A 14,409-nucleotide genomic window follows, 5' to 3' on the forward strand; every position below is an offset into this window, starting at 1 on the left:
TGCCAAATGAATGGATAACTGTCTCTGAGCTTTGGTGCTGTCTTATTGCAGAAGTGTAACTGAAAGAAAGCCAAGACAAAGGCTCACGGGTAAAATTCAGTCCCTCCAACTTGAAAAGTCCCTGGGGAGGAAGGCGAGCTAATTTCCCCTGGGTCAGCACTTCCCCTAGAGCAGCTACTTCAGTAGGCTGCCTGTCCCGCTAACCGCACACAACTGAAGTGCTTTATCACTGCTACTCTGGGAATCCACACATAGGATATAAAACAACTTAATGAGAGGGGCTGATAGTGGCATGAAAGCAATGTGTTCTTCATCCTTCTCTAGCTCAGCAGAGCAACATTACCCATCTGGCAAGAGGAAGACTGGAAAAGTGAGAATCAAACAGGGAGGCTGTGATGACCTATTAAAATAAAATTGCAATAATAAACTTCAAAAAGAAATTATATTGCTTTGTTCCAGCCCTGGCCTGGGCCTCTTCTCTGCCCACTACAAGACAAACAGATCCCCTAAGTCCCCAAACAGATTCAAATAAACACATCTGATTTCTCATAATCACCCTTCACTTTCAGATGGCGTGCCTTAAAACTGTAAAGCTAACTTAATCGCTCCTTATAACAGCCCTTTGAAGTAGGTAGCTTAGCGATTATCATACCCATTTCCTTGATGAGAAAACTAAGGTTTCTTTTCTCCTCTCCCCCCCAAAAAAGTTAAACATTTGTAATTTAGCTCCTTGGAACTTGTAGTATATTTTTCCCATAAAAATTAATATTATATTTCTTTGTTTTTGTGGTTCAGTCATGTCTTACTCTCTATGACCCTATTTAGGGTTTTCTTGGTAAAGATACTGGAGTGGTTTGCCATTTCCTTCTCCAGCTTATTTTACAGAGCAGGAAACTAAGGCAAACAGGGTTAAGTAACATGGCCAGGGTCACACAACTAGTAAGTATCTGAGGCCAGATTTGAAATGGGGAAGATCAGTCTGCCTGACTCCAGGCCTGACACTATCCACTGGTTCATCTAGCTGCCCCATAGATTTCTAGCCAGCCCCAGAAAAGCCTACTAAAGCCATTGGTTAAAGATTAGTACTGATCATCATTTTGTAACAATACTCCTCTAGGAAAAAGTAAAGTCTTTTGATCTTCACTAGGACCCCATGAGGCAGATAGTACAAGTATCGTCATCCCCATTTTACAAGTGAACAAATAGAAAGACAAGTGACTTTCCCAAGGTCACATAGCTGCTAAGTGACAAAAGCAGGATCCCAACCCAAATTGGGATGACTCTCAGTCCAAAACTCTTCTCACTCCCTAGCTCGTCCTCCTCTGTAATTCAGCTTTCAGAGTAACAAAGGGAGGAGTTAGGATGCATAACAGAGCCAATGACAGCAAAGCTCTTCTTTAGTATTCCCTCTCCCCCTCATACCACTCCCTTTAAGACTGTTCTGCTTGTGTAGACTTCTCTATTCACCACTATCAAAATCTGATCTCTGGGGAAGCATTAGATCAATCACCTGATTAGGAAGGTCCATCCCCTGATGTGATCTCCTTGGTCCACACATCACAAGATACCTCAAGCAGCACTTTGGCTTGAATCTCTTTAGTACGCTTACCTTATAATGTTGTCTATTAGAGTAATCAGTGTTTGTGTCTGCTCATCCTAGTAGAGTTCAAGGTCCCTAAGCACAAGGACTGTGTCTTATCAAAACTTCAAAAATTCTCCAGGTGTCTTGTACAGTGATCAGTGTTTTATGAAAGCTTGCTGAATGGAATATCACCCTTCATTAATTATCTATAATTTTACCAGACTAACAAGTCTTGAGGCAAAGCAATGAATCCCTAATTGTTAAATTTCAAAACTCAAGGAATTCACAGTTTAATAAAGGAGACAACTTGCAAATAATAATGTACAAATATGATACAAACAGGAGATAATCAACAGGGAGGGGGCTTGGAAAGGCTCTAGAATTAAGAATTAAATAATAAATTAAATAATTAAATAATTAAAAAAATTATTTGGGAAAACAGCTGTGACACCCACCTATAGCATTTTACAGGTTCCACAGCATTTTCTTCATAATCCTAAAGGGCAGGTAATAATGCAAGTGTGATTGTCCCCTTCTACAGGAAGGAATGAACGAATGAAAAAACAAAGGAATGAAGGAGAGAGGGAAGAAGAAAGGCAGACATCTACTATATGCCAGGAACTGTGGTGAGCACTTGACAAATACTGTCTAATTTGATCTAACCACCCTTTGAAGCAGGTGGAATTATTACCTTCACTTTGCATCTAAGGAAACTGAGGCAGAAGTCAAGTAATTTTCCCAGAGTCACACAGACAGAAAATGATTAAATCTGATTTTGAACTTGGGTCTTCCTGACTATAAGTCCTGTGCTTCATCCACCATACTACCTGGTCGCCTCTAGATTAAAAATTAAGGCTCAGAGCAGTCTTACTTGGTACAACAGGTCTGACCTTGGCCCCAGGTTTTCTGACTCTAAAACCAGCCCTCTTTCTACTTCATTTTACATTCTCATCTACCATTTCCTCAACTGCCCGTTCAGTAATCTCTCTTGTTTATTCAACAAACATTTGTAGAAATGCTTTTCTTTTCATCTCATTTTGACAATTAGGGCTTGCTCTTCCATCTCCAATATCCACTCAATCAACTCAAAATGCAACAGGGATAAAGAGCAAGTCAGATTATTATCTGAAAGTCAGTCAATCAAAGAGTAACACCTCCTGATCTCCTTTTAAACACAACATTTCCATCTCCCCTTACATGACAGGTTCTTTTACATCCTTAGGCAGAAGCTTAATTCAGAATGGAATTCTGAATTCCAATGGAAATGTCATTTTGTCCATTAGCTCTAGCAGACCTTCTTTTAAGAGGGACCCATAATGCCTATGCGCTGCTCAGGTGAGACTTGCGTAGGGTTGCAGATGATTCCCAATCCTGGTTTCCTCTTAATGGTGGTTCCAAAGTACCTTCATCTGTAGGGAGGCAACCTGGCACTGGCGGGTAGGATCTAAAGCTAGAAAGATCTGAATACAAACTCTCTAACCCTTACTAACCAGATGACTACACACAAGGCATGTCATTCCTTCAAGTCTCGGTTTCCTTATCTGTAAAATTAAAACCTTCCTCAAAGATTGTTGTCAGGTTCGTATGAAATAATCAACATACAGTGTCTGGACTTTTTACTGGCAGTCTGGAATTTCTTCCCTCCTCATCTTTGTCTTCTGGCTTCTCTACCTTTGTCCAAGTCCTAAGTAAAATACCAATTTCTGCAAGAAGCCTTGCCAGTCCTCCTCCTCTGTTGATTATCTCCAATTTATCCTCCATCATATTTGTATATAATTATTTTCATCTTGTCTCCCCCATTAGACTATGTGGTCCTTAAGAGCAGAGGCTGTCTTGCTCCCTTGTTTAACAACAATACTAAGAAGCTAACATCTATATAGCACTGACTATGCGTCAGGCACTGCACTAAGGTATTACAAATATTATCCCATTTGATTCTCACAACAACCTTGAGAGGGAGGTGCTATTGCAATCCCCATTTTACAGATGAGAAAACTGAGTCAAGCAGAAATTAAGCAATTGTCCAGGGTCATACAGCTCCTAAACTGTCTGAGGCTAGAGTTAAACTCAGAGGTTTCTGACTCCAGGCCCAATACCCCATTCATTGTGCCACCTACCCGAGGAAGTTTTTTTTTTTTTTTTAACAGAGTTTCTGGAACATAGTAGGTACTTAATAAATGTTTGTCAACTGAGAAATTGATGGACCTTAAAATACAATATAAATACTAATTGCCATTATGACATGACTTCATTTGGTCTCACAATAACCCTGTAAGGCAAGTTATGAATCTAGTATTATGCCCAGTTTACAGATCAGGAAATGAAGACCCAGAATAACCTCCCCCAACGTCACCTAGCTAATAAGTGAAAGAACTGGAATTCAAACCTAGTTGTTTTGACGCCCCCAAGTCCAGGGTTCTTCCTGTAAGTCACATGAGTAAAGCTAAAACTGAAAGGGAGTTCAGAAATTGTCTAATCCAACCCCTTGAGTTCTCAGATGAGGAAACTGTAAATACCATCTTCATTTCTCCCAAGGAAGAGTGAAAACTTCTCTAAACCAAATTAAACTCACTCGAATCTTAGGCAAAGACAAATACAGAGGCATACAGAACTTCTTTGGCAGGAGAGAAAGGGCTATGGGAAATCAAAGAAAGAAATTCTAAAATCATTGGGATCAGATCACAGATACATCATCTAAAATCTGAACATAACAACTTCCATTGAAGATTGCATTTGGCAATGAAGTATTTTGAAATGCCAAACAACAGATTTTATGTGACAGTCAATGACTTAACTACCTGTAGTCAGACAAGGTTTCAAAGAGGATGTCTGGATCCCAAAGATATGTTTCATATATTACAGAGGTAAGCATATTTTTCAACTACCCCCAAGAACTCATCACAAGAGCATTATTTGTTGTTATTCAGTGATTTCAATAGTGTCCAATTCCTTGTGACCCTATTTGGGGTTTTCTTGGCAAAGATACTGCAGTAGTTTACCATTTCCTTCTCCGGTTCATTTTATAGATGAGGAAACTGAGGGAACAGGATTAGTGACTTGCTCAGGGTCACAGAGCTAGTAAGTGAGTGTCTGAGGCCCGATTTGAACTCAGGTCCTCCTGACTCCAGGCCCCTATATTTCTCAAATACACCTAAGAACGCATCAACAAGAGTATTTGAAAGCACACAATCATACTAAAAAATGCCAATAATTCAGCCTCTTCCCTAGAGTAGATCCTTTTCCCTGTTTACCCATCTAAATTGTGAATACTTTGAATCTGATCCTGGGCAGTAGCTCACATATCACTGGTACTTAGAAAATATTCTTTTTTCCTAAAGTCAATATATTAGAGTTAGTCTATGATATGCACTAGATTCCAAAAAGGTCACATTTTCCATATTTACTTAGGTATTATGTTGCACAGAGAAAGATCTTCGGACCTGTATTACATACCATTAAACCAAAAATAAGACTCCTATCAACTGCTAATAAAGCAAATCCCTTTCTCAGACAATCTCATCATAATCCAAAGATGTCCATTTCACTTTTTTCATTAGACTCTGAAAGGGTCATCTGTATGACCTTGGACAAGTTACTCAGTCTCAATTTTGCCCTCATTTCTGAGAATTCAAGAGTTGGACCAGAGATGCTCTAAGTTCTCTTTTGGTTCTGAGATTTTACAACAAACTGAACTTCAACTTACATACATTTGGCAGATGATGACACTGTGACTAAGTCACTTTTTCATTTGGTCCAACAAACTGGTTAATGGTATGCAGTTACTAATGATTAACCCTCTTGACTTATCTGTGGGCTACACAAATATCTCTATGCCTAATGAGTAAAGCTTGACAGAAGGAACACAAGTAAGCACAGTGCAGTTATAAAGGAATAGCTAAAAGAAGGGGGTCTTTATTCTGAAATAAAGAAAGTTTGATAGCTATCTCCATATATTGAAAATCCTATCACAAACACAAGAGTATAGACTTAGTCTGTGGAGTTTCAGAGGGTAGAACCAGGCTTAATCAGTGTGTTCGTCCTTCATTGCTGAAGAAGACCACGCCATCAGAGAAATGATGACGACTTGCACTTGACTTTGTTTTGAGTGAGGGAGGACTGTGCAGGTCACCAGCCTCATTTCTCCTCTAGAGTCATCTGAACCCAGTGACCAGATATTCATCAGGATGACTGGAGATGACCTGGGATGAGGCAATTGGGGTTAAGTGACTTGTCCAAGGTCACACAGCTAGTGAGTGTCAAGTGTCTGAAGTGAGATTTGAACTCAGGTCCTCCTGACTCCTGCATTGGTGCTCTATTCACTGCACCAACTAGCTGCCCTACTTAATCAGTAGAAGATACAGGGAGGCCAATTTTTATCAGAATAGGGAAGAACTTCTAATGATTATATCAGTCCAGTGAATTCCTTCATGAAATAATAAGTTGCCTATCACTGGCTTCTCTCTGAATATCTCTCAGGATTGTTACAGGGCTGGTAGGTGGTGCAGTGGATGGAGTGCTAGGTCTGGAATCCAGAAGACTCATCTTTTTGAGTTCAAATTCAGTCTTTTATTAGCCATATAACTTCGGGCAAGTCACTTAACCCTATTTGCTTCAGTTTCCTCACTTATAAAATGAGTTGGAGAAGGAACTAGCAAACCACTCTGGTATCTTTGCCAAGAAAACCCAAAAGGGGTCACAAAAAATTGAACATGACTGAAAAACAACTAAACAAACAAACAGAAAACCAAGATGGAGGCAGAGTTGGGAGACTAGGATATGAAACATTGCATACCCTTTCAGACCCAATTGATGTGTTAATTTTGCTAAGCTGCTTTTTTTCCCCTCCTTTTTATTCTTTGTTACAAAGGATAGTTATACCAAGGGAAAGGAGTGGAAGATTAACGAAATAATATGTTTGAAAATAAAGGTGATATTAAAACAAGATAACCAGTAAAAAGTTTTTTAATGTTATATTCTTGAATTGGGTAGGAAGTTGAACTAGGAGTGATCTGTAAAGTTCTTCTACCTCTAAAATGGTGCAATTCACTGAAACTAGAGGAACTATAGGAATAGGCAAGGAAAATAGGATTCCAGGGATGCTTCATCAAAAGTAGCAACTTCTCCATCTAATACTATTTGGCATTTTCTACTTCTACCACCAAGTTCCCTTCCTTCTGGTTCCCACTCAAGGAATCCTGATTCCTGGGGCTGTATTTTCTGGCCCTATCCATCCAGCCTAACTGTAATTCTAACCAGTCTAAACAGAAAAACCTGTAGTGAAGAGAAGAAAGAAGAGAAGGAGATGGCAAAATGTAGACAGAGTTCAGGAGGCACATTCTTCTAAAAGCTGGATGAAAGGGTTTCACCATGACATCTCATTGTAACTACCTACCTGACTGGTCCTGTTCCAGCTCTTAATGCTCACCAGCATCACAGCCATGGAAAGATTGAGAAGGGGTAGAGATAGAAAATTCTTTATTGAAAATTTACAAATTATATTGGGCACCTGAAAACATATTTCTTGTTCTTACTGTTGTTCAATCATGTCCAATTCTTTGCAACTTCATTTGATATTTTTTTTTTGACAAAGATACTTAAGTGGTTTACCATTTCCTTCTCCAGCTCATTTTACATATGAGGAAACTGAGGCAAACTGGATTAAGTGACTTGTCCAGGGTCATATAGCTAGTAAGAGGCTGAGGCCAGATTTGAACCCAAGTCTTGCCTGGCACTCAATCCATTGCATCACCTAACTGCCCGATGTTATTTCTCATTAATAAAACAAACTATGTTCCTAAAGTTCCAACAAAAAATGTGCCCACTTCTAGAAGTGATGAATGCCAAGGCTTATCTAAATGATTTTTCCTATCCATTGCCGATGTGAAGTCATCTGGAAACTTTGGCAAGACTACAGACCACACCTTATGACTTTTGGTGACTTCTCTAATCTTTAATAATAGACAACTAAATACTAGGCAGTATGCCACAGAGGAATGAGCCTTGGAATTGGAGTCAGAAGCCTTCAGATTCAAGTCCTAGTTCCAATACTTCCTTGCTATATGACTGCAGGAAGTCACCTTTCTACATCTTGGTTTCCTCTTCCTCTTCTGTAAAATGGGAATAAGAAAACTTTCACTATCTATTTCATCGGGTTGTTATGAGGAATGCACTTTGCAATCTCAAAGTATCATGTAAATGTGAGCTGAGCTGCTGTCAACCTAAAATGTGGATCAGGAGCTTAGCATTAAAAAGCTTGACATCATTCCTTTACCTCCAAAATGTGAAATTTTAAGAAATTTTCAGCAACATGAAAGATAGCTCTAAAAAAAAAGAGATTAAAATAACTAGCATTTTTGCAAGTCACCTTATTTGATCTCATAATAACACTACGAGGCACATGCTACTACATCCCCACTTTGCAGATGAGGAAGATCACAAATAAATGATTTGACCAGTGTCACATAATAAAAAAGTGCTTGAAGCAATATTTGAATTCAGTTTTTCCTTACTCTAAGAAGAATCTTAGCCTTTAAAATATAACCAGGTTACTTTCTAGGAAGGCAAAAAAGCAGCTGTTGAAACAGCCAAAAATGAGTCTATGCCCACTTTAGTACCCACCAAAATGCAATCAGTCCTCCTCATTTGCAAGGTATTGACACTCTCCAACTATTCAACAATCCCAAAGCTGAGTCCCTCTGGCCAGTTTTTAAATGTAAATTTGCCTGTGAACAAAGGCTTCACCGATCACCACAAAACCTTGTTGAAATATTTAGGTGCTGTAATTGTATTTATATTTAACTTGAGATTTTTTTTTTTCTGTTGAGGGCTCAGGAAAAGAAAAGAACCAAAAAAACCTCTCAAACTGGCTTAGAAGAATAAGTGAAATCACTGGCTGTCAAAGGAGAGTGACAATTTCACTCATCTGATTAAAGCATCCTGTTACCTCTGGGCATGAAGAAGCAACTCAGTGAATCAGGTAGCAGATTAGACTGAAAATGAGGACAATGTCTAGGTTCAAATCCCATCGTTCACACTTGTTAACAGTATGACCATAGGTAAACCATTCAATCTTTCTGAGTTTCAATTTCCTGATGTGTAAAATGGGAATAACATCACCTATACTTCTGAGGGTTATGATTGTTCAATGAGATGGGGGAAAAGGGAAAAGCATTTATTAAGCTAAGCCCCTACTATGTACCAGGTCCACTACTAAGTGCTTTATACGTATTAGTTCATTCAGTCCTCACAATAACCATTCAAGGTAACTGTTGTTATCCCCATTTTAGAGTTGAAGAAGTTGAGGGAGATAGAACGTAAGGGACTTGCCCAGGATCACAAAGTGACTATCTGGGGCCAGATTTGAAGTCAGGTCTTCCTGAAGGTAGTATTGGTGCTCGATTCAACATTTATACGATGCCTTAAAGGTGTAAAAGAAGCTTTATAAGCTGTAAGGAGGAAAAAGTGCACTAAACTTGGAGTCAGGAGACACTAGTCCCAGATCTGCTGTATGACCTTGGGCAAGTCAATCACTTTTCTAAACCTCAGTTTCTTTTTGTAAAGAAAAAAGGGGGGGGACAGGATTGGATAAATGGCCTTTCCCAAGGTCCCTTCTACTTCGAAATTCTATGATCCTATGATTTAGTGATCTCTAAGATCTCATATAGTTTCAACTTTTTGTTTCTGATTGTGTAAGAAACAAGGTCAATTGCCAAAGTTCTAAAAAAGAAATTTAAACACCTCAATGAAATAGTAAATACTGAAATAACTGAGTCCATCTTGTAAATAAATGCTGAAAAGTATTTACTGGCCAAACTAAAGAGATTTAATGAGTTATGGATCACTAACATCATCGGATATGTAAAACTGGCAAATGGCATTGTTGGGTTTTTGTTGTGAATACAGTTGAGGAAAATCAGTGTTTGACTTTAATTACCACCTGTAACCCTAACAAGCCATATCAGAAAAGTTGCAGAAAGGGTTCGGATTCTTTTAGGTTCTGAAGAGGAGGTTTGGCTGTTGCTGAAACCCAAGTCTTTGGTTCACAGTTGTGCCAGAAAAATGGAGGCAGAGATGAAGTAAGTATGACAAGAAATGGGGGAAGAAAAAAAATGGCTTATGAGTAATTTGAACGTTCAAATCAAGACTGATAACCAAAATCTTTCTGTAGTCTGTTTTCTTTTCTGTCTCGAGGAGGGAGATTAGCAATGTTCTCAGGGCTGAGACAGGACCTTGATGACACTCCAACCTAAATTAACTGTCCTGATACTTTGGAGAAAGATTCATGGGGGGAGGAGGGGCAGCAGGAGAGGAACGTAGAAGGAACCACCTTTTCTTAGCATTTAAAGACATTCCCCCTTTGCCCCCCAGAGGCTTGGAGGAATTAATTGTGAGACAGGAAGTTCAGTGTGAGCACCAACACATCAGCCAGCCAGCCCCCACCTAGGTGGGTGGCCCATGGGCTGGGGCAGTCTCAGCTTCCTTCCTTGTGTCACCCTGGGGGTTAAAGAAACGTTTCCTTCTCTCTCCAGGGCCTTCCTCCTGACGCTAAGGGCTCTAATCTTAAAGAGTCATACCGGGAGGCTACCCTAGCTAAAAACCAAAGCTTCTCATCACCCACCTACTGGTCCCAAACTTTATATGGACCGGCTCTCGGCTTAGCCACACACCCGCTCACGCGCGCTCACACCCACCCACACTCGGGCCTGCTTCCACAGACCGCAGGCAAAGACATTCGTTCGCACACACCAAGCGTCTATGCAGTGTAGAATCCTCAGGTAACACCTACCTTGACACTGAAATCCCTGTTTTCCGAATCCCCTGCAAAAGGAGACGGAAGACACATTACCTTGAGTGTCTCTCTCCTGCCCTCTCCTCTCCCTTTTTCTCCCTCTCCCACCTGCCCTGAGGGTCCTGAGGGATCTGGGTGCGCTCCCGCTCTAGGGGGCTGCAGGGAGCCTGAACGCCGCGCCCCGCCCCGCCCCTCTGCCCCCAGAAGTGGAGCCGCAAAGTTATCGGTTGGTCTCAGGGCTGCGGGGGAAGCGAACTGGTGCCTCAGAGGGGCTCCCACGGTGGCCCCAGGATGCCGAGTCCGTGCGCGCTTGCCAACCCCAGGAGATGGTGAAGGCGGGCTTACGGCTCTAGGTCCCTACCGCCGGGGCCGGGGAGAGGGCAGGGGTGCCTTGCTAGCAACAGGGGACAGCGCCGTGAGGAGACACCAGAGGATGGGCTACGACAGAGGCATCTGTCCCTGGAGTGGGGGGACTTCAAGTCCCCGAGAGGAGGACAGGTTCTGGAGCCAGGATTCTGCTGCAGCCCGCCGCGGAGGAGGGCGGAGGTTGCGCCAACCGCCGGGGGGGGTGCACGGGAGAGGGGGAATCTGAGATGGAGCGGGAAGTAAGAGGGGGGCCAGAGGCGAGGGCACCCCAGGGCGGGTGGGGAGAGGGCTCCCTGAGTTCCCCCCGGGAGGAGGCGGTGGGGGACGCCTCGCGCGCGCTCACCAGATGAAGTCGGTGCAGTGGCTGCAGAAGGTGGGCTGCTTGAAGAAGCGGGCGGTGAATTTGTGGTTCTTCACCTCGTGGACGTTCTTCTGCCGGAGGGCCCCTTTGCGGGCGAAGCGGACCGTGTTCTCCTCGCCTTCGCTCGGCGGCGGCACCGCGGCCGGGTCAGCCATCTTGCGCGCAAGGAAGAGCGGAGAGGTACCGGGGGCTGGGAAGGAGGCGACAGCAGCTGCCGGGACCACTCGGTCTGCCTTCCCTCGCCGTGCGGTTTGTCGCCCCGCCGCCGCCTTAGCCTAGCGGAGCTCCGAGCTGTCACTGCCCCCAGCTGCCGTCGCTCCTCCAGCTGCGCTCTGCACCTCTGTCCACAGCTGCGGGGGTGGGAGGCGGAGACCACAGGGGACCGCCCCTTCATTTGCATTACTCTTCCAGGCCACACCCATCCCGGGCTTCTCATTTACATATTCGCACTCCCTCTGCGGTTTCAGACCTCCCCAACACCCCTCCCCCTCTGCTCGCGCATCCGCAGCGTGGCCGGAGCTGCCCCAACTCCCCAGCTCCGGTTTTGCATAACTGAGTCAGGCTGGACTCCTCGGCCCGCCTCTCATTTACATTGGTGCCAGCCAAAGTCCTACCCCAAGCAGCTTCTCCTTTGCAGGGCTCGGGTATCCCTGCAGCTGCAAGGGTAGGATCCCAACTCCAACAGAGACCCCAAGGACACCCTCCCCGTTGCTCTTAGATGCAGCTCCTTTTCGCAATCAGCTGTCTCCCCATTCATTCACACACCGTGCTTACACCGTGATCCTTGACAGGGGAAGAAGGAAGGATGTCTTAAATTGGAATGAAAACCCAATGTGGGAATCTGCCTGAAAAATCGCGGGCTTAGCTTCAACGACAGTCACCTTCCCTTCTTTCTTCACCCTGACTACCCTTCCCTGCCTCCGCCGCTGCCGGTGCCGCCCCCTACCCTTTTCATTATCTATTTTAGTGTCTTCTTGACAGTAGGGGATATAGATTCAGTGAAAAGATGTCCATCTCCTTTCAACTGCCATTCATAAAATCTTCTTGACGCACTTTCTGCTTTCCAAGGTCCGCAGAGATGGTGATATGTGCATATGTGACCGGGAGGGCTGAACAAAACCAGAAATGTCCCTGTTAGAAAGAATTCTACCTTTGGGGTCAGTTAAAATACCTAAGTTTTAAAAGGAAATTGCAGCACTTACTAGTTGTAAGACCTTGTCCAAGTCACTGGACCTCCTTGAGCAGTTTTTCCTCATCAGCAAACCATAATAACCCCTTCAGACCTACCTCACAAGATAGTTGAAAGGCAAGCACTTTGCAAATTAGCCACAAGCTCTACATGAATGTGAGCTATGTGTCATAGAGCTATTAATATTACAAAATTTGGCTTCAGACACTTACAAGTTGTGTGACCCTTGGCAAGTCACTTAACCCTGTTTGCCTCAGTTTCCTTATCTGCAAAATGAACTGAAGGAGGAAATGGCAAACCATTCCAGTATCTTTGCCAAGAAAACCCTAAATGGGGTCACAAAGAGTCAATCAGGACAGCGGATGACTGAACAACAACCAGTACAAGGGAGGTTTGAGCAAATAAGATTCCTGGCTTTACTTACACGGACATTAAAGGTCCCACCTTCTTCCTTTCACAGAAGGGGCTGAACAGATTTCTAGAGATGAACGAAAATAAACCCCTGCTCCTGATAAAGATCAATTCTAATCAGATTACTTTTTCCTTGAAGCTGCTGAGATAAAAATTATTTCATAGCTTCCAAAGAAAGTTGCACTATCATAATGAAATATGCCTTCTCTGCCTAGCTATTCAAAGGTTACAGGGGGAAAAATAGCAGTCACTTTTAAGGGTACAACATATTTGAGAAAGTTGGCCAAGGATTTCTAGTCTTAGGTGTTTAAAAAGCCTTCACAACCTCATAGGAGATTTGGGGAAACATTGTAGCAAGAGACAACTCTGCAAAGGTTTATTTCCTTTGAACCTATAAACTAGAGGCTTTTATCCAACATCCTGCCCTTTGAATGAAGCCCATTCAGTCAGTTTTGTAATAGCAAACAATAAATAACTTTAGCCTGTGAGACTGGAAGTGAGAATGAGGGATGGTTAGTGCCCCACCACTGCCCTCTAACTTCAAAGGAGACTTAGAAAGGAGCTATTCCTCCTTAGGGAGGGAATGTTAGGAAAGACCTCTCTAAGGAAGCCAGAAAAAGTTCAAGGAGGAAAAAAATCCACTTGTCATTGACTGGGCTATACTCAGTGAAGGTAAAATGAGCTAATGAGCAGCCCTGTTGCAAATGTCCCAACCAAACTTAAATAATAACCTATCAGTTATGATTCTTTACTGTTTATCATTCCTTTTCCTTTGTGGGAATAAAACTACCTGTTCTGTAATTGATTATGTTTGTACTCTGTGGGTACCTTTTTTACTTTCCTTTTTTTTAAACTGTCTAAACCAGAACTCCTTAGACAAGCCCAAAATAGATCTGTTCCTCAGGAATCTGAGGTGGAAGTAGAATTGAAGCACTGGGGAACCTAGTTCCTCTATCAAGGAGACAAGCAAGTCCAGAACAATGAACCCAGGGCAAACCACATGGTGGGTATAGGACAGGGATTGGTGAAGGTTGCCAGCCCCTGTTGCTTCAGTCTATTGGTGCTGGGCAAGTTACTGTGCTAAATTTATATACCCGGTACCTAGCAATTGATTAATACATTTTACCTGAAGTGAATCAAAGCAAATGCTTTTTTGCCAAAGGGTTTCCAATTTCCTCAAAATTTTTCAGGGTCTCAGCAGCCACAACTTCCTCTAATGGTCTATCCTTTGGAAACAATTGCCTCTAAAAGACTGAAGGGTTTCTCTCACCCCCAAGCATTTACTGGATTTTTTTTCAAAGAGGGAGGAGTGGTAATTTCTGGTGCTTTAAAGCAGGCTTCCTCAAAGAGAGACATTCCTTAAGATTCCCTTCCCCTAAAGACAGAGTAGGGGAAAGAGCAGAGAAGCCAAGAGAGTGACACACACATAAACTAGAACCTCAACAGTTTAAAAATTGTAAAGCACCTTGTAAAGAACTTGAAAGACAATATATGAGCAGTTCTTTAAAAACCAAGAGAGAAAGTCAGGGGAAAGATAATGCCAGAGGATGGAGAATAAAGATCAGAAAGACTGAAAGGATGTTTTTAGAACAATCTTTTAAATCTGCCCTCAAACTGCTAAGAGAAATCCTCACTCCCGATCCAGGTTAGAAGACCTACAACAGAGGTATGAATACATCGTATGTTCTAGAACTAAATAAAGAAGAATGTCT

At 42.6% G+C, this 14,409-nt stretch overlaps 1 protein-coding gene across 3 annotated transcripts in view; it reads right to left on the reverse strand.

The window, feature by feature from the left end:
* PRKCB (protein kinase C beta) overlaps positions 1-11,463 on the reverse strand; it is a 619,385-nt gene extending 607,922 nt beyond the window's left edge. Inside the window, exons 1-2 of one of the 3 annotated variants that reach the window (XM_072603854.1) lie at positions 11,080-11,463; positions 10,368-10,399 (exon numbers count right to left, since the gene is read on the reverse strand). In XM_072603854.1, the coding sequence (XP_072459955.1) occupies positions 10,368-10,399; positions 11,080-11,252 (205 nt within the window). In that variant the 5' untranslated portion in view covers positions 11,253-11,463. The remainder of the gene's footprint in view (positions 1-10,367; positions 10,400-11,079) is intronic. The other 2 variants (XM_072603845.1, XM_072603861.1) reach the window with 2 other exon arrangements.
* Positions 11,464-14,409: the final 2,946 nt, after the last annotated feature.

This window comes from Notamacropus eugenii, chromosome 1 (genome assembly GCF_028372415.1).
Source record: "Notamacropus eugenii isolate mMacEug1 chromosome 1, mMacEug1.pri_v2, whole genome shotgun sequence".
Classification (NCBI taxonomy): domain Eukaryota; kingdom Metazoa; phylum Chordata; class Mammalia; order Diprotodontia; family Macropodidae; genus Notamacropus; species Notamacropus eugenii.